A 23,390-nucleotide genomic window follows, 5' to 3' on the forward strand; every position below is an offset into this window, starting at 1 on the left:
AAATTTTTTTAAAAACCAAGAATAAGCGTGGAAAATGGCAATACCTTAAGAGTGTATAATGTTAATATATAAAGCATACTAAGAGAATATGGTGTAAGAGTGAGCGAAAGACACTAAAATATTACCGTGAGAAGAAATACAAATGACCAATATACAAGTGAAGGTATTCAACCTCAATAACATATGAAATTAAAACAGCAGTCAAACCCCATTATTTGCCTCTCAGATGTGCAAAAATTGAAAGAAAAAGTGAAGACCTACTAAGAAGTGGGGAATGCGTTTCCAGCTTCGACCACCCCCTCGCCCCGACATTAACGCGAACTAACACTTCCCTTGGGGGACTTGGATGGGCTGCGAGGCTTCCGGGTTCCGCACCTCCGTGCCTTTTGACCCCGGAAGTCTGGGCTGCGGCTGCGCAAGACAGTGAGCGCGTCGCTTCCTAGACCGGAAGGCGTGCGCGAGTGGTGAATGGCGCTGTACGCGGCGGCAGCGGCCGTGCTGGCAGGCGTTGAGAGCCACCAGGGCTCCATTAAGGGGCTGGTGTACGGTAGCAGTTTCCAGGTAGCGGGATTTGCGGTTGGGGCCGGGTGTGGGGCTAGCCTGGACCGGGCCCCCTCCTCAGTTTATGTCCCTTTGGCCACGCGCAGAACGTGAAGCAGCTGTACGCGCTGGTGTGCGAGACTCAGCGCTACTCCTCCGTGCTGGACACCGTGATCACCAGCGCCGGCCTCCTCCGCGCAGAGAAGAAGTTGCGGCCCCACCTGGCCAAGGTGACCCTTGGGGTGGGGTTGGACTGGGCCCCGCAGTGAGTCCCAGGAACGTGCGGTCTAGCCGGTGTAACTTGAGTAAGTCGCTCCTCTGAAATGAGGATGCGAGCCCCTTTCTGAGTTGTGAATTGTGGTGGGATGAAAATGCTTTAATTTCGAGCCTTTTGTGAAGGTTAACTAAGAACAGAAGTTCCTACTAGCAGTGGCAGGGACCCTTTAGGTAAAACAAAGGGTGATATTGACGAGGCGGAGGATTCAGATCTTGAACTCTGCTGGTGGAAAGGGTTCAGGACTGGGGAAGCGAAACATCAGGTTCAAAGCCTGTGTTTGTCGTTAATTTTGTGTGCATTTGGACAACGTGTCGCACTTTTACCTGTTGTCTGGAGAGGTGGCCTGTTTAGCCCTTGCAGTTCCGACACTATGGAGTTTGAAGGCACTAATGCTTAGTTTTTTTTCTCTTTTGGTCTCTCCATCTCCAGGTGTTGGTGTATGAGTTGTTGCTGGGAAGAGGCTTTAGTGGGCGAGGGGGCAGGTGGAAGTCTCTGCTTGACCGGCACCAGGCAAGGCTGAAGGCCGAGTTGGCCCGGCTGAAGGTTCATCGAGGTGTGAGCAGGAATGAGGATTTGTTGGAAGTGGGATGCGGGCCTGGCCCAGGTGAGCTGAGTTGTGGGGGTGGGGGTAGAGCCGCCAGACCCTCAAGGGAAAGGACCATGTTCTGCCCACTCACGGCTGATTGCTTCCTAGCCTCCCAGGTGCCTCGATTTGTGCGGGTGAACACTCTCAAGACCTGCTGTGATGATGCAATTGATTATTTCAAAAGACAAGGTTTCTCCTACCAGGGTCGGGCTTCCAGGTGAGCTTAGAGCCCTGCCTTGGTGCCCTAATCTAGGGAAGTTCTTGGGGGAACTGGGGAAGTGGATGGGAAGAGAGAGGAGGCGCAGTTGTGACTGTACTCAGGCCTTCTTCCTGTTTTACAGCCGTCTCTCCATCCCTTTTCAAGACTTGTCTTCCTCCATCCCTTAAACATTTATTGTTCTGGGCGTCCCATGGACATTCTTCTAATATCTACTCCTCAATTTCTTCTCCGGCTCTGCCTTCTAATTCTCACCTGACAGTTCTTGTCTCCCGGTCTGGACTTCTCTCTTGGACTCATACTCGCAGGTTCAGAGCAGTGCTGCGCAGACACTGCATTCGGAGCCTGCCTCAGGCTGAGTTCTTCTGTCCTCTGAACCTGGTGCCATTTTTTGTTGTTCAGTCACGCTTATTCAAAATTCAAGATTTGAAAGTAATTCTTTAAAAAAGGTGCCTAAATGGGTTATTGAATTATATTGCAGCATTCCTTTTTAAAATTGAGGTATAATTGACATATAACATTATGTTAGTTTCAGGGGTACAATGAAATGATTTGATATTCATACATATTATAAAGTGATCACTACAGTAAGTTCAGTTTAAACATCCACCACCATACATGGATAAAAATTTTTTTACTTCTGATGAGAACTGTTAAGATTTGTTCTCTCAGCCACTTTTGAGTGTGTAATGCAGCATTATTAACTATAGTTACCACACTAAATTGCATCCTCATGACTTATTTAATAATTGGGAATTTTTGCCTTTTGACTCTCTTCACCCATTTTGCCCCACCGCTCCCCCTACCACAGATGTGTTCTTTGTATCTGTGAGCTCTGTGTTTTTGTGTTTGGTTTTAAGATTTCCACATATAAATGAGATCATATGATACTTGTCTTTCTCTATCTGCCTTTGCCCTTAAAGTCCATCCATCTATTCAAAAATGGCAAGATACCGTTATTTTTTATGACTGAATAATATTCCTGTGTATGTCTGTGAGTGACATTTTCTCTATTTCCTCATCCATTGATGGACACTTAGCTTGTTTCCCTGTCTTGGCCATTGTAAATAATGCTGCAGTGAACATGGGGGTGCTTGTATGTTTGAATTAGTGTTTTCATTTTCTTTAGGTAAACACCCAGAAGTGGAATTGCTGGATCATATGGTAGTTCTATTTAAAAAATTTTAAGACCTCCATACTTAGTTTCCAATATGGAATTTATATTCCCACCAGTGGTGCACAAGAGTTCTCTTTTCTCCACATCCTTGCAAATCCTTGTTACTTCTTGTCATTTTGATAATACCTATTCTAACAGGTGTGAGGTGATACCTCATCGTGATTTTGATTTGCATTTCCCTAATGATTAATGATGTTTTTGTTTTCATGTACCTGTTGGCCATCTGTATGTCTTCTTGGGGAAATGTCTATTCAGATCCTCTGCTCAGTTTTTAATTGGATTGTTTTGCTCTCGAACTTTATGAACTCCTTATATATTTTGGATATTAATCCCTTATCAGATATATGACTTGCACATATCGTCTCCCATTCAGTAGGTTGTCTCTTCATTTTGTTGATGGTTCCCTTTGCTGTGCAACTTTTTAGTTTAGTCTGGTCCTACTTGCTTTTGATGTTGAATTCAAAGAATCTTTACTAAGATGTATGTCAGGGAGCTTACCACTGTGTTTTCTTCTAGGAAGTTTATGGTTTCTGGTCTTACCATTGGTAAGACACTGGTTTTACCACTGGTCTTACCACTGTGTTTTCTTCTAGGAAGTTTATGGTTTCAAGTCTTTAAACCATTTTGAGTTGATTTTTGTATTTGGTAGAAGGGAGTGGTCCAGTTTTCCCAACACCATTTATTAAAAACGATTTTTCCTTGTATATTCTTAATTCTTTTGTCATAAATTGATCATATGCATGTGGATTTATTTCTGAGCTTTCTGTACTGTTTCATTGATCTCTATGTCTGTTTTAATGCCGGTACCATACTGTTTTGATTACTGTAGCCTTGTAATATCTTGTGAAATCAGGGGGTGTGATGCCTCCAGATTTGTTCTTTCTGAAGATTGCTTTGGCTATTTGGGTGTTTTGTGATTCTATACAAACTTTAGGATTATTTGTTTTATGTCTGTGAAAAATGCCATTGGAATTTTGATTGGTGTTGCATGTAGAGATTGCCTTGGGTAACATGGACATTGCAACAATATTCTTCCAATCCATGAATGTGGGATATCTTTCCATTTATTGGGATCCTCAGTTTCTTTCATTAATATCTTACATAGTTTTCAGTGTACGGGTCTTTCACCGCCTTCGTTTATTCTTAATTTATTCTGAGGTGTTTTATTCTTTTTGAGGCAGTTGTAAATGGGCTTCTTTTTAAATTTCTGATAGTTCATTACTAGTGTATTAAAATGTAGCTATTTTGTGTGTTGATTTTATGTTTTGCAACTTCACTGATTTTGTTTACTAATTCTAAGAGTATTTTGGTGGAGTCTTGAGGGTCTTCTCTATACATGTCACTTGAAAATAATGGCAGTTTTACTTCTTCCTTTCCAATTTAGATGCCTTTATTTCTTTTTTTTTTTAATATTTTATTTATTTATCTTTCGAGGGGAAGGGAAGGAGAGAGGGAGAGAAACATCAATGTATGGTTGCCTTTCGTGCGCCCCCTGCTGGGAGTTGGCCTGCAGGGAACTGGCCTGCGACCCAGGCATGTGCCCTGACTGGGAATCGAACCGCGATCGTCTGGTTGACAGGTCCGCGCTCAATCCACTGAGCTACACCAGCCAGGTAGATGCCTTTATTTCTTTTCTTGCCTAATTGCTCTGGGTAGACTTCTAATACTGTGTTGAATAAAAGTGGCCCCTGTGTTGTTCCTGATTTTAGAGGAAGAGCTTTCAGCTTCTCACCATTGAGTATGATACAGTTGTGGGCTTGTCCTGTGTGGCCTTTATTATGTTGAGGCATGTTCACTCTATACTAATTTTGTATAGAGTTTTTGTCATAAATGGATGTTGAATCTTGTCAAATGCCTTTGCTGCATCTATTGAGTTATCTTTATCCTTCATTTTGTTAATGTGATGTATCACATTGACTAACTTGAACCATCCTTGCATCCCTGACCTTTCCACCTTCTGCATTCCCTGTTCTAACCTGCCAGATATAATTATGCACCCATTTGGTCAAATCAGAAACTGAGTAATCCTAGATGCTTTCCTCCTCTCCATTGAGTCATTCACTCCTCTGCCCTTAGCAGCTTTCTCAAATTTGTTCCTTTCTTTTTGTCCTCCAGGACATTACCTAGGTTTAGGCACTCATCATTTCCTACCATGATTGGTGGCGGGATCTCCTAATCTGGTTGGCTATAGAAAGATCTGAAACCATAGCTGCTGCGTTACTGCCCTACTGAAAACCCTCTCTTGGCTCTCCAGGGTGGCGTGCTCCCTGCTTCCTCTCCAGGCCCATCTGCCATGGCGCCCTGTGCACCTCTTGTCCCCCCAACAGTTCCTGCTCTTCTCACCTCTTCCCTGGATGCACTCCTTCCTCCTGTTCTGTCCTTCGACAGCTCTGGGAAGCCACCAGTGCCTCCTCCCTTTCCGTCTGATCTGTTCTCGGTGTTTCCCTTTTGGCCTCTAGTATGTTGCCTAGAGACCAGGGTGGTAGAGAATGGCTGTGTATGAGTTTGAATTCCATACCTTTCTGAACTGAGACTTTCTCTAGGCCTATTTCTAGGTGGGTCAGGTGGAACGGACAGCGCTCCTTTATAGAGTTTAGGGTAAGGCCGTCAAACTCATTTTCACTGGGGGCCACATCAGCCTCATGATTGCCTTCAAAGAGCCGAAATAATTTCAGGACTGTATAGATGTAATTGTACTTAGTGGCTGTAATGAATGTCCATTACATTCAGCCTTTTGAAGGCAACCTCGAGGCTGATGTGGCCCCCGGTGAAAATGTTTGACATCCCTGGTTTAGGGAATGTAGTTTTCATCCCAGCTCCTCACAGTACTAACTTACCCACCAGGAGTCAGCTCATCTCCCCTGGACTGCTCCCTTCACTGGCCAGTCACCCCCAGACCTCTCCTTGAGGTTATGTTTTAGCAGTAACAGCTAACATTTATTGAGTGCCTGATTTGTGCCATATATTTTCCTGAGTATTTTGCACATATTAACTCCTCTAACTCTCACAGCTACCATTTTCCAGAAGTGCAGACAGGCTGAGATAAAGGCACTTGCTCTTGCTCCCACCGCTGGTGAATGGCTGAGGTAGGGTCCTGAAACTAGAGTCTGGTCTGAGAACACATACTGTCTATCACCCTGTTTATTTCTTCATAGCAACCTTAAACATTTGTTGCATGATGGTTAGTTAATGTGTAAGGTAACGTGTAAAATGCCCAGTGTAGTGCCCGGCATGGAAGAATTCAGAAACTATTGAATGAGTGGTTCTTATTCCCTGACAGCCTGGAGGATCTAAGGGCCCTCAAAGGGAAGCGTTTTCTCCTGGATCCTTTGTTGCCCGAGCTGCTTGTGTTCCCTGCCCAAACAGACCTGCATGACCATCCACTGTACCAAGCCGGTCACCTCATCTTGCAAGACAAGGTAGGGAAGGTCGGTGGAAAAGGGAAGGATGTGTGGGAGTGACCAGCTTGGGGAGTCTTTGTTCACACAGCCACTGTGCTCTGCCCTGCCAGGCTAGCTGTCTCCCAGCCATGCTGCTGGCTCCACCCCCAGGCTCCCATGTCATTGATGCCTGTGCTGCTCCAGGCAATAAGACCAGTCACTTGGCTGCTCTTCTGAAGAACCAAGGGTGAGTGCCACAGTTAGACAGAAGAGGGTGTGGGGTCTGATCCCATAGCTGGTGAAAAGTAAGGGACTTGTTTTTCTGATAGGTCTCAAGGCCCAATGGAAGACTTTTATTTAATATTTCTTTCTGGGCCTGGGACAGTTCCCATATAGCTCCAAGCTAAGCTTCCCAGTGGGTTGCAGGTGTGAGATGCGAATTCTTTAGTCCTCGAAGGCTGTTTAAATGTACCTTCTGTATGTCCTCACTTCATGTACATGTTTGTATGTCAGACCTGTGGACCATTACATATGTATGAAGTCAGTCAATCTCAACTCTGTCCCTAGGAAGATCTTTGCCTTTGACCTGGATGCCAAGCGGTTGGCAACTATGGCTACTCTGCTGGCCCGGGCTGGAGTCTCTTGCTGCCAGCTAGCCGAGGAGGACTTCCTGACAGTCTCACCCTCAGACCAGCGTTATCGTCAGGTCCAGTACATTCTGCTGGATCCTTCTTGTAGTGGCTCTGGTGAGATGGGGAGAAATAGTGGCTTAGGGCAGCCATAGATTCGGAGCGGCCTTAGAGCAGAATGGGTAGTTCATTTGGGTCTTGAGTTTAGTTCTGATTCAAATTGTCTTGTGATCTTAGGCAAATGTTCTAATTTATAAAGTGGGAATTTCAGCCTAAAATAAAGCAGTTCATAATGAAAGTACTCTTTTCCCTAGGTATGTTGACCAGACACCTGGAGGAACCTGGGACGGGCACACCCAGTGAAGAACGCTTGCGCGCCCTGGCAGCGTTCCAGCAGCGAGCTTTGTGCCATGCACTCGCTTTCCCCTCCCTGCAGCGCTTGGTCTACTCCACGTGTTCCATTTATCAAGAGGAGAATGAAGATGTGATACGGGATGCCCTGCAGCAGAGCTCAGGAACCTTCAGGTAGTAGGTTTCCACCAGGGTCTTGGGGTGGGGGCTACTCTCCTTACGTAGAAGTCTGCTATTTCTTCTCCGCAGGCTCACTCCTGTCCTACCCTCCTGGCCCCACCGAGGCCTTAACACTTTTCCAGGGGCTGAACACTGCCTCCGGGCCTCCCCTGAGACCACACTCACTGGTGGCTTCTTCATTGCTGTACTTGAGCGGGTAGAGGTGTCAAGGTGAGCAGGGAGCTTGCTGGGAAGATGCTGGAAGATCGGGACACATCTAACTTGTACTTTTCTTCTAGCTCAGTCTCACAGGCTGAAGTATCGGCACCAGAACTCAGACCCAGCTCTGTTACAAAGAGAAAGAAGAGGCGGCGAAAAGCCGCAGCTGCCCCTAGCATGCTCCCCTAGCAGGTGCTCAAAGCTTTTGGCCTCTTGGGTGGGAGGAAAGGAAGACATTGGTCCCCCTCAGTCCCAGGCAGCAGTTTTGTTTCTGAAAGGTTTTGGTTTTTGTTGCTATAGGACGGACACTGCTTCTCCAGCTGGAATGACAGAGTGGATTTCCTCATCCTTTGAGTCCCTTCCCTGGGCCACATTCTTGCTGGTGAGAAGTGCGACCCACAAAAATAAAAAGGCAGGACATGGTCTATGATAGATCACAGTATTTTATTCTTAGTGACATAAGCAAGGGGGAAAACCTCACATTCATACTAAAAATTCCAACTAGACTCACAGGAATTAAGTCTGTATCTGTAATGGAAAGTCCCAGTGCACATATGTGTACACATACACACTCACACTCACACTGTGCCAGGGCGCCCTCTTCAGGGGCTTCCTGGACCAACTGCCCTGCCTGTGGAACTGAGGTAAACTGGCTTAGAGCACTGAAAGTAAGAGGGTCTACCTTACGTGAGGTGTAGGTAGAAGCTTGATTTCTAGGCCCGTGCCCTACCCCACCCTTCCAATTCTAGTAGGTGTTTGGGACTGGAGGTTCAGGCCCCCTCTTCAGCTCCACGGACAGTTAAGTAGTGACAGAGCTACTTAAGAAGTTCTTGGGGTGGGAGCAACAGTCAGTCCCCTGCCACAGAACATTCAAAATTCAGTCACAAAAGGGGGAGGGGACTGGGTACATCTAAGTCACATTATTTATAAAATAAGAATTACATTTTACATAATGTGTCCAGAAAGAGCTCTAGTCCCTCAGGAAAGCTGCCTGGGATGGCACTGGAGCCGCTTCTTCACACAGGCATAACTTAACTATACAGCTAATTCCTAGTCAACAGCATTTATACTTAACCACCTCAATGAACCAAGCTTGAAGGAATTTAAAAGGCAATTTAGCTTAAATACAAAAATAAATTTTTATTTCGTTAAAAAATGTTTAAATATTTTTTCTTTTAATTTAGACACACACATTCATACTTCTCCCAAAGAGGATGGGCATGGCAGCGAGGCTCTTAGGCCTGGGGTATGTGATTTAAAAACAAAGAACAGAAGGGTTGGAGGCCCTGGGGGTGGGGGGATGGCTAAGAATTTAGAGTGTGGTGCATTAATTTAGGTTTTTCTAACATACACTAGGGTGATCTAACCTCCTGTGAGGTCAGGTGGGTAGGAGAGAGAAACAGCAGAGGGAAGAGGTCTTTGCTTCCCCTTGGCCCTATCCTCCTGGGCTGCCAGCCCATAGTCAAAACACCATTTGAAAATCCAGGAGTTGGCACTTGTAGCCGTAAAGTGGTGCTACTTTCCACATTCAATTAGCTAAGTCCCAGAAACTTGAAACAGTTAAGTCCGGCACTACCAACATGCCGCCACTCATACAATTCAATTCTTCCTCCAAACTCGATTCAAAGAGCAATAGACATGAGCATCAGACAAAGTAACACAGGACAAGGCTTTTAAACACACAATCCCGGAGAGGCCGACGTGCCCAATGAGGCCAGCGGGGGTGGAGAGCGAGGAGGCAGCTGAAAGCAGCGGTGGGCATCCTGCCTGCTCCGAGAGATTCCCTCCCTGGAGTGAGGGATCACCCCTGGATCTGCCAGGCTAACAGTCTTGAGCCACCAAGCTTTTAGGGGCCAAACTGGCAGGGCTGGGGACAAAACACTGACTCAGACTTGGCAGGAGGAAGTGAAACAGCAGGAGCAGCATCCACTGGAGTCTTCAAGGCAGAGCTTGATTCAAGATCATTTAAAAAGCAAGAGATCCTGCAAGGAACCAGTCAAAGGACAAAGCAGCAAGAAATGGGGAAACAGTCCCCTAAAGGGATCAGAGAACCACTTTTTATAGCTAAGCCAAGCAAGGTAAAGCTTTAGGGATGATCCATTTCCCCCAATCCCATCAAATGCACACCAGAGAGGCAGATGGGCAGGGCTCTACCTGGCACTCTCCAGCAAAGATGGCTCTCTGGGGAAAAGGCAGAAGGAAGGCCACCTGACTAAGCTTATACACTAAACAAGTCAGGGAAGTTAAGTGAACAGTATGTACAGATGTTTCTTCAGTTCTCTCCAGCCTCAACAGTGGAATTGTTCAAGTAAAGGTATCGGGCTTCTGCCCTGCCACTCCCTCCCCAAGAGGCCTGAGGCTTCTGCTTCCTCTAAGAGAGGGAAATGGCCCCCAGGGCTGCTACTACCTCTCGTAGCTGAAGCCAGAGGTCTGGGGTAGGTTTGCTTTATGGAACTATGGGTTAGAGGATCTTCCCTAGCAAGGTACCAAGGTCCAGATTTGGGCAAGGGATGGGCGGCGGGGGGGGGGGGGGNGGGGGGGGGGGGGGGGGGGGGGGGGGCGGAGATGGAGGCAAGGGAAAAAGTCTATTTCTTTCGGGTATGTTGCCTTCGGGCCTGCAGTCGCTGTCGAGCCCCTGGGGTCTTGGATCCTGCACCAATGGAAAATGAAGGAGCCGCTGATCCTGGAAGATTCAACAAAATCTGGTCAGTGTAGCTGCTACCTGAGAACAGTTCTTTGGGTGCCCTAATCTCTGGAAGGTTAGGCCAACAGAACTCTGGGTGTTTGAATAGGGCTTCCCACCTGTGTCAATTGCTTTGGGGGAGGGGCCTGTTGAAAATGCAAAACCCCGGAATCACAGTCAAGTCTGTGAGAGACCCAGAAAGGCATTATTTTTTTTTAATATATATTTTTTATTTTTCAGAGAGAGGGGAAGGAAAGGAGAAAGGGAGAGAAACATCCATGTGTGGTTGCCTCTCACATGGTCCCCACTGGGGACGGGGCTGCAACCCAGGCATGTGCCCTGACTGGGAATCCAGCCGTGACCCGTTGGTTCGAAGCCTGCGCTCAATCCACTGAGCTACATCAGCCAGGGCCCCAGAAAGGCATTTTTAGCTGGCTTTCCAGTGATCAGGGACATTCTGCCCCAAAAGGCTCCTCTGCTCCCTGCTGCCAACTCCAAACCTGGGTTGTGCTAGACTGTCTGACCGCACTTTTCTGGTGCTGATGAGACTGATGTTCCCCAGAAGGCCCCAGAGAACCAGAAACCTGCCAGCTCAGCCCAACCCAGCCCCTCTTCAGAGAGGAATAAGCTAGGTCACTCTGGCAACAAAGAACTTGCCAAGCTTACCGAAAGGTCCAACTCCAACAAAGCCTTGGGTGGGTGTTGAGGATGCCCCAAAGGAGAGGCTGCTGCCTGATGCTGCACCCACTCCAGGGGCAGGGGTGTTCTGACCGAAGGTGGGTGTGGAGGTGCCTAGAATGAAGAGAGCAGAGGGCATCAAAGCAGATGGTAATGAACACTGCAGGAAGACCTGCTCTCTGAAGGGGCACTCCCCATGGTACACCTCAGCCCTGAACCACTGTTCTGGTTCATCCACCAAAAGGAACTGCACAGGATAATTAAGTCTGAACACCTGGAGCTCCAGGTGGGCCTGCCTGTCTCCTGGCCTCCTAACCACTGTCCTACAGCAGACAAAGTCCCTCAGTGTTATCTTTTGGCCACTTATTAGTAGAGCCTCTGCCCTCACTGAAGCATAGCAGAGGGGACACTGTGAACTCCCATCCACTTTCTAGCTTGATTAATCTACCAGGATTAGTCACAATAGGTCTCTTCTGTTTACCTGTCCCTTCCTCTCCAGAAACCCGAGTCTTTCACCAAATTCACCACCACTCCAATCCACCCGCTAGGTCCCCTAACCTGCCCATGGGACTTCACTGGAACTCAGTCATTAACAAAATCCCTTGCCCTCACTGAATCCTGATGCTCAATACTGATGACGGTGCTTTCTCTACAGCCCCTCAGGGGAGGTTGTGTTCTCTCATGTGCACTTGTGCAGCCTGATGTGGTACAGGTACCACACCAATCTACTCCACCCAGCAGCCTCTACCACACACTCCTGTGGTCACACCTTGTCACCACTAGGACCTGCTCTGGCCCCCAAACCGTAACTGCAGCAGTTACTGCATTCTATCTTTCAGCTGTTTTTAGTAGTTCTGCACTTCCTTAATCTCAACAAGCCCTCCATGCCCACTGCCCTTCCTGCTACACTTGCTTGAGTTTGAATACATTGGGTTCTACCAGCTCTCCACTTATTTGAGGTCTACACCCCAATGAAGGAATGTTGCTGGAGAAAAACAGCATAAACTGGTCTCACTTTTAAGTTCATAACCACAATTTTTCCAACCCTCAAAATTGCCTGGCAGTTCTATTACACTTCATTAGTTCCTTTTCCATGCCTCAAAAATAATTATTTTAAGAGGCCCTCCTCTGTACACACTTCACCCTAATCCACTCCCAAAGAGCTCTCATATTTAATGAAGAAAATAAAAGCTATCAGGACCAAAACTCCTAATTCGTCTTTTATACAGGAAAGTAAGATCACTTCAATCTTCTGCTTGAAATTCTAGTGATTTCCCCTAGTACTTGAAATCCAAACATTTAATCCTGGCCATGAATGATCTTCAACTCTGCCTGCCTCTCAGCCTCTTTTTATACCATTTACATTTTTAAACTTCTAGCCACACCTTGCTTCTGTTCCCACCAGCCTGTCTCTGCCCGAGGGCCTTGGCGTTAGCTGTCTCCTGTGCCTGCAAAGCTGCCACTCATGCACCTACACACTGGTGATCACAACCCCCTTTTTTTTGTTACAAATAGTCTTAAATTTATTTCTTCAGGCCTTCCTTGATTACCTAAATAGCTCCTCCACAGTCAGTAATTACATTTTATTTTATCAAGACATTTATCACTGACATTGTACTTATGTATTTAACACCTCTTTTCACAACGTTAATGTAAGACTCCCTCAGAGTGGAGACTACACTGGCACTTAAAACAGTGCCTGACACAGCCAACCAGATCCATTCCTAGTCTCACCTCCAAACACAGGCTTGCTCTCAGGTGTACCAGCCGTGCTGAAGGCGAAGGGTGTGCTCTGGCTGGGTGCGCCAAGTGTGTTCTGACTCAAGCCCCCCCCAAAGGGGGCTGTGCTGCCAGTGGTCCCACTCTGTCCTCCACCGAAGCTGAATGCTCCAGAGGTAGAGCTGGTGCCTGGAGTAGCCACATTGATCCCGAAACCCCCGCTGCCAGCCGGGGATGCCAAGCTCCCAAACGTGAAGGGTGATGGTGTTGCGCTGCCAAACATTGAGCTACTGGTCCCACTACTGGTGGTCTGGGTTGTAGCTCCAAAGCCAGAACTGGTGGCTGCGCCAAAGGAGAAAACAGCTGTGGTGCTGCCAAAGGCTGGCTGGGTGCTGGCAGGGGCGCCAAACACAGAGGCTGCAGGCTTCAAACCACCAAAAGCAGATTGTGCAGTGTTACCAAAGGCTGTGTGGGTTGGAGTTGGTGCTAGAGTTGCCGCTGGGGCTGGTGCTGCAGAGCTTCCAAAAGTGAAAGAGTTGCCAAAGCTGGGGGCCAGGGGTGGTTTGCTGGACCCCTGTTGCTGAGAATCAGCGGCCCCAAATGCAGGCTGGGGGTTGGCTCCTGGATACGATGGGAGAGGGGCCCTGGAGCTTGAGCTGAAGGGAATGTTGAAAGCTGGGGCGGTAGTGTTACTGAATGTCAGGGTGGGCTGGCTGGTGGTAACTGGGGCTGAGGTGGTAAGGGTGTTGCCAAAAGCACTAAAGCTGGTGGTGCTGCTGCTGGCAACTGTCTGCACAACACTGGACAGGGACTGGCTAAAGGACGTCGTCGTGGCGGCGGTGGTTGTCGTCGTTGTCGCTGAAGTAGGCATGGCAGGAAGCTTGCTAAACTGGAATATGGAGCCTGTGGCTGGGGTAAAGCTGGCACCAGAGGCAGGGGGATTCCCAAAGAGGAAAGGCTGGGAGGTGGAAGGGGTAGTGCTTGTCACACTGCTCATGGCGCTGGTCACATCACTCACACCAAAGCCGAAGGCAGGCTTTGAAGCTGAGTCTGCAGAGGTGCTGGCAGTAGTCACACCAGCCACTGCTGAGGTGGTACTCGCCTGGCCAGTGAAGTGAGGGGCGCTTGTGGTTGTGGCTGGACTAGCAGTTTGACTGAAGGAAAAGGGAGTTGACAAGGGCACAGGTGTCGGTGGCCCCAGGCTGCCAAAAATAGGCTTGAAAGAGACAGATGAGGTGCTGGTAGATGTGGAAAGGGCAGAGCTGGAAGATGCTGCAGTTGTAACCTTGGAAGAGCTAGATGGCAAAGGGCCCTCATTCTCACTTTTAGGTGGGACTGCAAAAATGGGCTTGAACATGGGAGATGCTGAAGACACAGCAGGAGCTGCAGAGGCAGGAAGGTTAGCAGGTGGGGTGCTCAGCATTCCAAACAGAATACTTTGCTTGGGGGTTGGGGATGGGGCAGATGGGGCTTGAGATGGGGCAGATGGCTCAGTCTGAGGGGACAGAGGTGACTTGGTGGTGTCAGTGACTGGTACTGTGGAAGCAGGGGTCAGCCCTAAGAAAGTAACGGTCAGTTTGGAGTCTGAGGTGGCGCCTGGAAAGGGTGCTGACTGGGAAGTGCCAAGAGGGCCCAGAAGGCTGGGTGTCTTCGGAGGCGAATGTGCCACAGTGGCTGCCACTCCAGCTGAATCATCTGAGAAAAAGAGTAGAGAGAGTGAATTCTGAGTACCTCAGACGTGACGATATTCAGTGCTCTTGTCTCCTCCCTGCGTCCAGCACAATGCTGGGGATTTAAGAGTCAGTCAACAAATATGACTAAATCTATACCTTTAGCCCTTAACATATTCATTCCCTAAAATCAAGGAAGTGTTCATTATTTCTACCCTTCACAGATCATAAGGAAAATAGAAAGGAATAAAACTTGGCCTAATTGGGGTTAAACATGTGAAAACTAAGGAAAATCCAATCACCTGAAATCGAGTCCAGTTAATAACCCAGATACACCTTACCTAAAAGAGATTGCCTGCATTTGCCTACCATGCACTAGCTGCAGAGCATCTCGCCATGAATGAGAGACGGTCTCTGCCCCCAAGCCCTGGGATGGGCGGATAGCAACACATACTACTACATGATAAAGTGCAATGACAGGAGTGCGTATCCATGCTTTGCCATGAAGGCAAGGGGCCGGAACAATCAACAGACCCATGGAAACCCAGAGGGAAAGTAAGTAATACTATCCGGTGCCTCTTGTCTGATGAGCGCACGACAAGACCTCTCAACCACGTAGCACATTTACGCTTCAGCAATGCCTGAGGTAGGCATTATTCTCAATTTATAGATGACAGTGAGGTGCGGAACAGCTACGGAACTGGGTTTCAAATCAAGAGCCATTTCGCTACCAAAACTAAGCTTCTTTTCCCAGCTTAACATGTTCCAGCTCCCCTTCCCTAAAATTTCCTGATTACTGGATCCTGAAGGTCTTAAGCTTGCACCAGCTCGGTCTGGTCAGCCAGAGTAGGCTCGGTCCTTACAATTCCTAGTGACTGACAGGCATGATGTTCTGACCTCACCTTCACCAAGGTTGGTGTCATTGTATGCTCTAAGGGGAGTTCTCCCACTCACCTGAGAAGGACGGTAGGCCTGGGGAATTCTGCATCTTCTTCAAACTCTCCAACAGTGGGTCGGAGCTTGAGGCTGGGAGAGAGGATGGGGAGGGAGCAGCCCCAGTGGTAGGCAGAGTTAAAGTGAAAGAAGGCTGAGTGGTAGGCGGGTTCTCAGTGACAGAGTTCGAGGCAGCATCTAAGGAAGGAACAACAAGAAGATTCAATCGCCCCCCCCCCCCCCGGTTTGGGTATTCTTTCCAGTGTCATGGAGAATGGGGATGCTCTGAGTCTCAGTACAACTCATTTAGAAATGCTTTCCCTCAACCTCAGTGCTCACTGTTCTCCAGCTTCTACTGAGAACCCCATGGATTCTCAGATGAGAAAAAACAAAACAACTCCTCTCTGGAGTGTGAGAGATCTTTATTCCTTACCAGTCTTATCTTCCAAGACCTTGTTAAACCATCGTAATGAAGCTTTCTTTTCCAAGTCTAGGTCCTCAGCAGTTACCGCATAACCAAGCTGGGGAGGCGGAGGCTACCCAAGAGAAAGAGGAGGAGCCAAGTCAATCAGAAGAAGCTGGGAAGAACTTGACTTAGCCTTCTTGATACTTAGAAGAGCTAAGCTGGGGTGGGCGAAGGCAGACAATCAAGACCATACCAAGGTCAGCTGGTCCCCTCGTTTGGAGGGCAGCAGCTGAATCTTCCGTTTGCGCTGCCCAGAGCTGCCAGGCGTAGATGGGGAATTCTGCAAGTTCTGTTTCTTCCGTGTGGTTGTATCTATAACTAAAGAAACAAATATAGTCTTTTTAAAAAAAGATTTTATTTAATTTTAGAGAGAGGGGAAGAAAGGAGATAGTTATGTCGCCTTTCTCTCTTACTGGACTATAGAAACCTGAGACAGGGACTTCTGTTCCTGTCTATACCAGGCCCTCTACACAGCAACGCTGAAAGCATGTTTGGAATGGGTAGTAATTGATCCATCCTTCATGAACATTTCTACCACCACAAGCCACTCTTACATGTTTATCAACTTACCCTTTTCTCCCTGGGACTCCTTGTCAGTTACTAATGGAGTTGAAGAACTAGAATGATGAGAAAGTTCTTCTTCTCTGTAGGAGAAAAACACAGTATTAAGTTTAGAAAGACTTCCTGACAATAAATACTGAATAACATACCCTCCTAACTATCAAATGGCCAAAGTTTAGAATGACTGTGATTTGAGATCTCAGTATGCCAGGAGAAAAATAGTTAAAAAAAAGAAAATTCTCACAGGAACAAAGGGAGGCAATTAATGGAAACCACAGAGAAGCCACTGTCTTAAAAACAAGCACAAAACAATTATTTATCTTCAAAATCTTCCTTATAACCTGCCATGTTACTGAGAGTTCTAGTCACAGATACAATCCCCAGGAGAGTGGCATTCTGGTGGCCTGTAGGCAGACTTAGAGGGTCAGCTGGGGTCGAGAACACGGGTCTCCTGCCCACTGCCATTATTCACTCTGTTCACTCTATTCTGTTCTCACACCCGCTCACTCATGCAGAGGAGAACCGGAGGCCCCTATAGTCAGTGCGTAAAGAACTGTAAAAACGAGCAATTCTAGTGGGCACTTCACTGTCATTCTAGGTGTTAATTTGTTTGATTCTCCAAGTAAGAGTTACAGAAAGCCTAAAAACCAAGTAAATGTCTCTCCTTCCCTGACCAGTAACCCGCACAGCAAACACTAACTGATGACCTTATCTTCTTTGCTGGCCCCTCTGGTGTCTGGGAGCGGGATGAGGCCGGGCTCGAAAAGGGTGACGGCCTGGGGCCGCTTCTCCTCCACAGCTGAAAACCAAACAAAGTTACATGACTGATGTTAGCTGGCGGTTCAGCATTTGACCCTCAATATAATTTTGTCGTTCTATTAGTTCTGTATATAAAGTCTCCTTGTAAGCGACTAAAAAATATTTCTTTGCGAAGAAAGGCTCTTGACACGTAAGTCACTTTCCAATATTAACAAGATAAAAAAACCTGAAAACAAATGGAATGCTAATAAATGCAGAAGGAATGAATGTACTTTTTGCATATAATAAAAGGTGGAACATTACATTCAATAATGGTTCAGAGCTATAACATGCACATTTACTCTGTATTGTCTACGGAAATAATCAAAGTAAATTAAGAAACTGTTCCAGTGAAGATAAGCCCATAAACTAGTGTTGTTTTCATTGAATTTTCAGTTTTCCTTTATTTACTTTTTTTAAAAAAATATGCTATCATAACATTTACACCTTTTACAACACCTATGGTACTTATCATTATATGCTAATTATCTTCTACCAGACAAGAGTCCCTTGACAGTAGAGATGGTCTGTTTTCATCTCTGCCTCCTTCAAAGGGGCCTAGCAGCAAAGTAACTGACAAACAGCAAGCACTCTGCAAAGAAGTCTTTAGCCTAATTACAAAGATACTAATTATCACATTTTTCCTGAGAAGCTCCCAGTGATTTCTTACTCTGTAACAGTTGAATGATATAAGCATACAAAGGGGAATAGTACTTAGTAAAAGTTCAAAGGAAGAAAAGAAGGTTTTAAAAATCAAAGAGATGTGGTAAAAGAGTATAACAGTTCCATAAGAGGAATATCAGGGAACCCAAGGCTCAGAATGATACTGAGCTGCAGAAAGCTGCAGAAAGATACTGAAACCAGTATTTTCTTCAATGTTACTCTCAGGTAAAGAACAAGAAGGGACAATAGTCATTTAAAAAGAGAAAACCTGCCCTGGCTGGTGTAGCTCAGTGGATTGAGCACGGACCTGTGAACCAGACGATCGAGGTTAGATTCCCAGTCAGGGCACATGCCTGGGTTGCAGGCCAGTTCCCGGCAGGGGCCAGTTCCCAGCAGGGGATGCATGAGAAGTAACCATACATTGATGTTTCTCTTCCTCTCCCCTTCCCTTCCCCTCTAAAGATAAATAAATAAAATAAAATAAATAAATAAATAAAAAGAGAAAACCTGACTTTAGGCCAAGATGGAGGCATAGATGGAAACACTGCCTCCTTGCACAACCAGGTTGAAAAACAACAAAGTTTCAGTAACAAAAACACAACCAAAAACACAGAAAACTGAACTGTACGGAAGTCTGACAACAACGAACCATTCTGCCAGGCTGGTAAGAGGGGCGGAGCCAGTGACTGGTGGAGCGAGTCATGCAGGAGGAAGTGGCCAGACTGACCCAGGCGCCTGGGCGGCAGTTGGCAGATCCCAGGTGTGGGGTTGCAAGGGGCAGACCTAGTGATAGCGCAAGGTGGTGATGGCGCAAGGTGGCTGGCTGACTGTGGTCACACATTCGCGCGTAGATAAACCAGGTGAAGGAGCGAGCAGTGAGACAGACCATGCAGACCCCAGCAGCTTTCGGGAAGCAGCAGAGGGGACAGCCATTGCTCCCCTTTGACCCGACCCCCACATACAGCGTCACAACCCAACTACTGGGTCACCACACCCTGGTGAACACCTAGGGCTCTGCTCCTCATACGTAACAGGCACGAACAGTCCAAAATATGGCTCAAGAAGAACTCAAAGCCCCAGAACCGATAACTCTAAGCGACCAAGAAATAGCCAACCTCTCAGATGCACAGTTCAAAATACTGGTGATCAGGATGCTCACAGAACTGGTTGATTTTAGTCACAAATTAGAGGAACATAAGAAGGCTAAACTAATTGAAATGAAGGGAAATGCACAGGAAACCAATAGTGATGGAAGGGAAACTGGGACTCGAATCAAGGGAGTGGACCAGAAGGAAGGAAGAAATGACTAAACAAAAAAGTAAAGTTGCAAGAATTCAAAAAAATGAGAGGCTTAGGAACCTCCAGGACATCTTTAAACGTTCCAACATCCAAATTATAGGGGTACCAGAAGGGGAAGAGGAACAGCCACGAGTGGAAAACTTATTTGAACAAATAATAAAGGAGAACTTCTCCAGTCTGGCAAAGGAAATAGACTTCCAGGAAATCCAGGAAGCTCAGAGAGTCCCAAAGAAGTTGGACCCAAGAAGGAACACACTAAGGCACAGCATCCTTACATTAGCCAAGATGAAAATGAAGGAGAGAATCCTAGAAGCAGCAAGAGATAAGGGGATAGTCACCTACAAAGAAGTTCCCATCAGACTGTGGGTGGATTTCTCAAAAGAGACCTTACAGGCAAGAAGGGGCTGGAAAGAAGTATTCCAAGTCATGAAATCCAAAGACCTGCATCCAAGATTGCTCTATCCAGCAAAGCTTTCATTTAGAATGAAAGGGCAGATAAAGTGCTTCTCAGATAAGATCAAATTCAAGGAGTTCATCATCACTGAGCCCTTATTATATGAAATGTTAAAGGGGCTTATCTAAGAAAAAGAAGGTAAAAAATATGAACAGTGAAAGGACAGCAAACTCAGTTATTAGCAACCACACCTAAAACAAAAGCAAACTAAGAGGACAGCTAGATCAGGAGCAGAACCATAGAAATGGAGATCACATGGAGGGTTAGCAACAGGGGAGTGGGGGGAGGAGAAGGGGGGAGAAGGTACAGAGAATAAGTAGCATAGATGGTAGATAGAAAATAGACAGGGGGGAGGGCAAGAATTAGTATGGGCAAATATAGAATCTAAAGAACTTGTGACACATGGAAATAAACTAAAGGGGGGAATAGTGGGGGAGGGGTATGCAGGGTGGAGGGGAATGAAGGGGGGAAATAGGACAACTGTAATGGCATAATCAATAAAATATATTTTTAAAAAGAGAAAAAACCTTGGGCCTCTTACACATTGCGCCTTTAACAAAGTGCCAAAGGCAATTCTAATGTTTTGTCAGGATTGAAGACAACTTGGTTCAACATTTAGGGGGAAAAATGTATCTCTACTTCACAAATTGTACATAAACACACAATCCAGATGTAGTAACAATTTACATGTAAAAAGTGTAACAAACAGAAAACTATAAAAAACCCCAAACAAAGCAAAAGTAAACCATAGATAAAAGTAAAAGGCAAATGTTTTCAACTAAAGTGATGAGTTAATATCTTTAATATGTCAAAATGGAAGACTTGCAATTACATATAAATATAATGAACACATAAAATAATAAGTGGGTAAAAGATACAACAAGGCAAGTCAGAAAAAGAAATAGTTGATCTTGAAACTCAACTTTTATTTACTAAGTTCCTATGTCATAAGGGTACTATAATTTTATACTTTACAAAGAATGGAAAAGATAAATAAGACTGCACCCATCAAAATATTTACAATGTAGAAAAGAGGACAGTACATAAATTAACTCTGAAGAGGTCTGTAAAAAATGAGTCCAAGAAGAAAGAGATTATGCTGAGTTTGGTTACAAGAATCAGTAAAGGAAAAAGGTGACATTCTTGACAAGCTGTAATTTCGAACAAAAAATACTTATTCCAGATGGAGAACAGAACAAGGAAAAGGAAAGAGGCAGGAAAATACTATGTGCTCTTAGAAGAGAACTCACAGGCCCAGACCCCCATTGTTTGCCACATCCCACCATGGGGGTGATACCCTGAAACGGAGACAACATGGTCACCAACAGCATGTACACCTCCTCAGGCAATATGGGGCATTTTTGTATGTTTCAAATTTTTTGTACACAAATCTAATGGTAACCACAAAACAAAAATCTACGGATAAGACATGAAACAACACTAACAACAAAAGAGGAAACAGAAAAAACTCATAGAAAACCACCAAACTAAAACAGCAGACACACAAAGGGAAAAGAATCAATGGAGATACACAGAACAAGCAGAAAACAAAAGATACAATGACATAGGGGCCATCACCCTAAATGTAAATGTACTGAACTCGGATACAGATTGTCTCCAGGAGATCCATCTCAGCTACAAAGACACATACAGGCTCAAAATGAAGATGTGGAAGATGATACTCCAAGTAAATGACTTTCAGAGAAAAGCAGGTGTGGCCATATTTAAAACAGACTTCAAGATAGAAGAAGGTAGCAAAAGACAAAGATGAATATTTTATAACGAAAAATGCAACAATTCATTAAGAAGACATAACACTTATCAATATGTATGCACTGAACCTGGGAGCACCAAAATAGATAAAGAAATTACTAATGAACCTAAAGGGAGAAACAGAAAAAAATACAATTATGGCAGGGATCCTGAGTACCCCATTGACAGCAGTAGACAGACCATCCAAACAAAAAGTCAGTGAGGAAGTACTGGTCTTCAGTAGCACATTAGACCAAATGGACATATTATTTATAGAGCTTTCCATCCCAAAATAACTAAATATTTATTCTTCTCAACCACACACACACACATTCTCAAGGACAGAATATACACTGGGGCACAAAAGTAGTCTCAATGCATTTAAGAAGACTGAAATTGCGAGCAAAGTAAAACCAGAGACATGGAAATAAACAACACACTGACAGTGACCAGAGGGGAGGGGAATAATGGGGGAAAGACGGGGAAGGGTCAAGGAACATGTATGAAAGATCCATGGACAAAGACAAAGGCGGGGGTGGGGTGGGGAATTAAATGTGGGAGGGGGGATGGGGAGAAATGGGGACAATTGTAATTGAACAACAATGAAAAAAATTTTTTTAAAGAAAGAAAAAAGAGGAATAAGACAAAACATTCCCAAAAATCCAAAACAAGGACCAAAATCAGCCTTGAGGGGTGTGGCTCAGGAGGTATCTTTCCATTAGTTTGTGTCTTCTTCAGTTTCAACAATGTCTTACAGTTTTCAGTATTTAGATCCTTCATTTCTTTTGTTAAATTTACTCTAGGTATTTTATTCTTTTTTCCCCTCCAATTATAAATGGGCTTGTTCTGTTCATGCACTGGAAGAATTAACTTTGTAAGTGACCATATTAACTAAAGCTGATTTAATGCAATCCCTATCATAATCCCAATAGCATTTCCACAGAGATGGAACAACAACAAAAAATCCTCAAATGTGTGTAAAACCACAAAAGACCCCAAATAGCCAAAGCAATCCTGAGGACAAAAAAAGAAGTCAGAGGTATCACATTCCCTGACTTCAAACTACATTAATCAAAACAATATGGTATCAGCAGAAAAACAAGATACACAGACCAGTGGAACAGAACTGAGGTTCCCAAAATAAATCTACACATATATGGGCAACTAATTTTCAACAAAGGAGCCAAAAACACACAACAAAAAAGTCTCTTCAATAAATGGTGTTGGGAAAAATGGGAAAGCCATATACAAAAGAATGAAACCAGACTGTTGTACAATACCATACACAAAAATTAACTAAAAAAATGTATTAAAAACTTGAATGTTAAGACCTGAAACAAAGCCCTGGCTGGCGTAGCTTAGTGGATTGAGCGCAGGCCTGCGAACCAGACGATCGCGGTTTGATTCCCAGTCAGGGCACATGCCTGGGTTGCAGGCCGGTTCCTTGCAGGCTAACTACCAGCAGGGGACGCACAAAAGGCAACCATACATTGATGTTTCTCTCCCTCTCTCCTTCCCCGCTAAAGATAAATAAAATAAATAAAATTAAAAAAAAAAAAGACCTGAAACAAAATACACAGAAGAAAACATAGGTATTAAACTTTGGGACCTTGGTCTCAAAGAGGTTTTTTTGTGAACTTGATTTCAAAGGCAAGGAAAGTAAAATAAAAAATAAATGAATGGGACTATATCAAACTAAAAAGCTTCTTCACAGCAAAAGAAAAAAATGACAAGACAAAAACAAAAAGGCATCCATCTGAATGGGAGAAAATCGTTGCAAATGATACCTCCAGTAAAGGGTTAATAGCTCAAATACATGAAGAACACATACAACTCGAAAAAAACAATACAATTAAAAAATGGGCAGCAGACCTGAACTGACACTTTTCACAAGACATACAGATAAATGAAAAGATGTTCAACTTCAGTAGCTGTAGGGGAAATGCAAATCAAAACAATGAGATACCATGTAACACCTGTTAGAATGGCTATTATCAATAAAATAAGAGACAACAAGTGTTGGAGAGGACATGGACAAAAGGAAACCCCTGTACACTGCTGGTGGGAATGCATATTGGCACAGCCTCTATGGAAAACAGTAGAGAGGTTCCTCAAAAATCAGTAACACAGCTACCATATAACTCAGCAATCCCTCTTCTGGGTATCTATCCCCCCCAAA

At 45.2% G+C, this 23,390-nt stretch overlaps 2 protein-coding genes across 3 annotated transcripts in view; one reads left to right on the forward strand and one right to left on the reverse strand.

Moving 5' to 3' along the window:
• Positions 1 to 417: 417 nt before the first annotated feature.
• NSUN5 (NOP2/Sun RNA methyltransferase 5) lies at positions 418 to 7,967 on the forward strand. 2 transcript variants are annotated; one of them, XM_037054781.1, is made up of 11 exons: positions 418 to 561; positions 648 to 770; positions 1,247 to 1,421; positions 1,512 to 1,620; positions 6,078 to 6,216; positions 6,309 to 6,424; positions 6,745 to 6,923; positions 7,121 to 7,331; positions 7,407 to 7,547; positions 7,616 to 7,727; positions 7,814 to 7,967. In XM_037054781.1, the coding sequence occupies exons 1-10, from the start codon at positions 469 to 471 to the stop codon at positions 7,722 to 7,724; spliced, it is 1,395 nt and encodes a 464-aa protein (XP_036910676.1). In that variant the 5' UTR covers positions 418 to 468; the 3' UTR covers positions 7,725 to 7,727; positions 7,814 to 7,967. The 2 variants fall into 2 exon arrangements, with proteins under 2 accessions (XP_036910676.1, XP_036910675.1); XM_037054780.1 differs by having other exon boundaries at positions 7,836 to 7,967.
• LOC118992808 (nuclear envelope pore membrane protein POM 121C-like) overlaps positions 7,964 to 23,390 on the reverse strand; it is a 33,606-nt gene continuing 18,179 nt past the window's right edge. Inside the window, exons 6-14 of the mRNA XM_037054779.1 lie at positions 16,953 to 17,044; positions 16,255 to 16,328; positions 15,878 to 16,002; positions 15,652 to 15,754; positions 15,240 to 15,416; positions 12,631 to 14,310; positions 10,885 to 11,010; positions 10,101 to 10,218; positions 7,964 to 10,054 (exon numbers count right to left, since the gene is read on the reverse strand). Of these exons, the coding sequence (XP_036910674.1) occupies positions 10,121 to 10,218; positions 10,885 to 11,010; positions 12,631 to 14,310; positions 15,240 to 15,416; positions 15,652 to 15,754; positions 15,878 to 16,002; positions 16,255 to 16,328; positions 16,953 to 17,044 (2,475 nt within the window). The 3' untranslated portion in view covers positions 7,964 to 10,054; positions 10,101 to 10,120. The remainder of the gene's footprint in view (positions 10,055 to 10,100; positions 10,219 to 10,884; positions 11,011 to 12,630; positions 14,311 to 15,239; positions 15,417 to 15,651; positions 15,755 to 15,877; positions 16,003 to 16,254; positions 16,329 to 16,952; positions 17,045 to 23,390) is intronic.

Source organism: Sturnira hondurensis, unplaced genomic scaffold (assembly GCF_014824575.4).
Source record: "Sturnira hondurensis isolate 20B ecotype Veracruz unplaced genomic scaffold, ASM1482457v3 Scaffold0008380, whole genome shotgun sequence".
Classification (NCBI taxonomy): domain Eukaryota; kingdom Metazoa; phylum Chordata; class Mammalia; order Chiroptera; family Phyllostomidae; genus Sturnira; species Sturnira hondurensis.

What these genes read in the sequence shown, in the direction of transcription:
- NSUN5 (XM_037054781.1), top strand. Translation starts at nt 469, where the DNA reads ATGGCGCTGTACGCGGCGGCAGCGGCCGTGCTGGCAGGCGTTGAGAGC. An exon ending in TGCGGCCCCACCTGGCCAAG is followed by an intron (nt 771 to 1,246) that starts GTGACCCTTGGG and finishes CTCCATCTCCAG; the next exon opens with GTGTTGGTGTATGAGTTGTT. An exon ending in ACCTCATCTTGCAAGACAAG is followed by an intron (nt 6,217 to 6,308) that starts GTAGGGAAGGTC and finishes CTGCCCTGCCAG; the next exon opens with GCTAGCTGTCTCCCAGCCAT.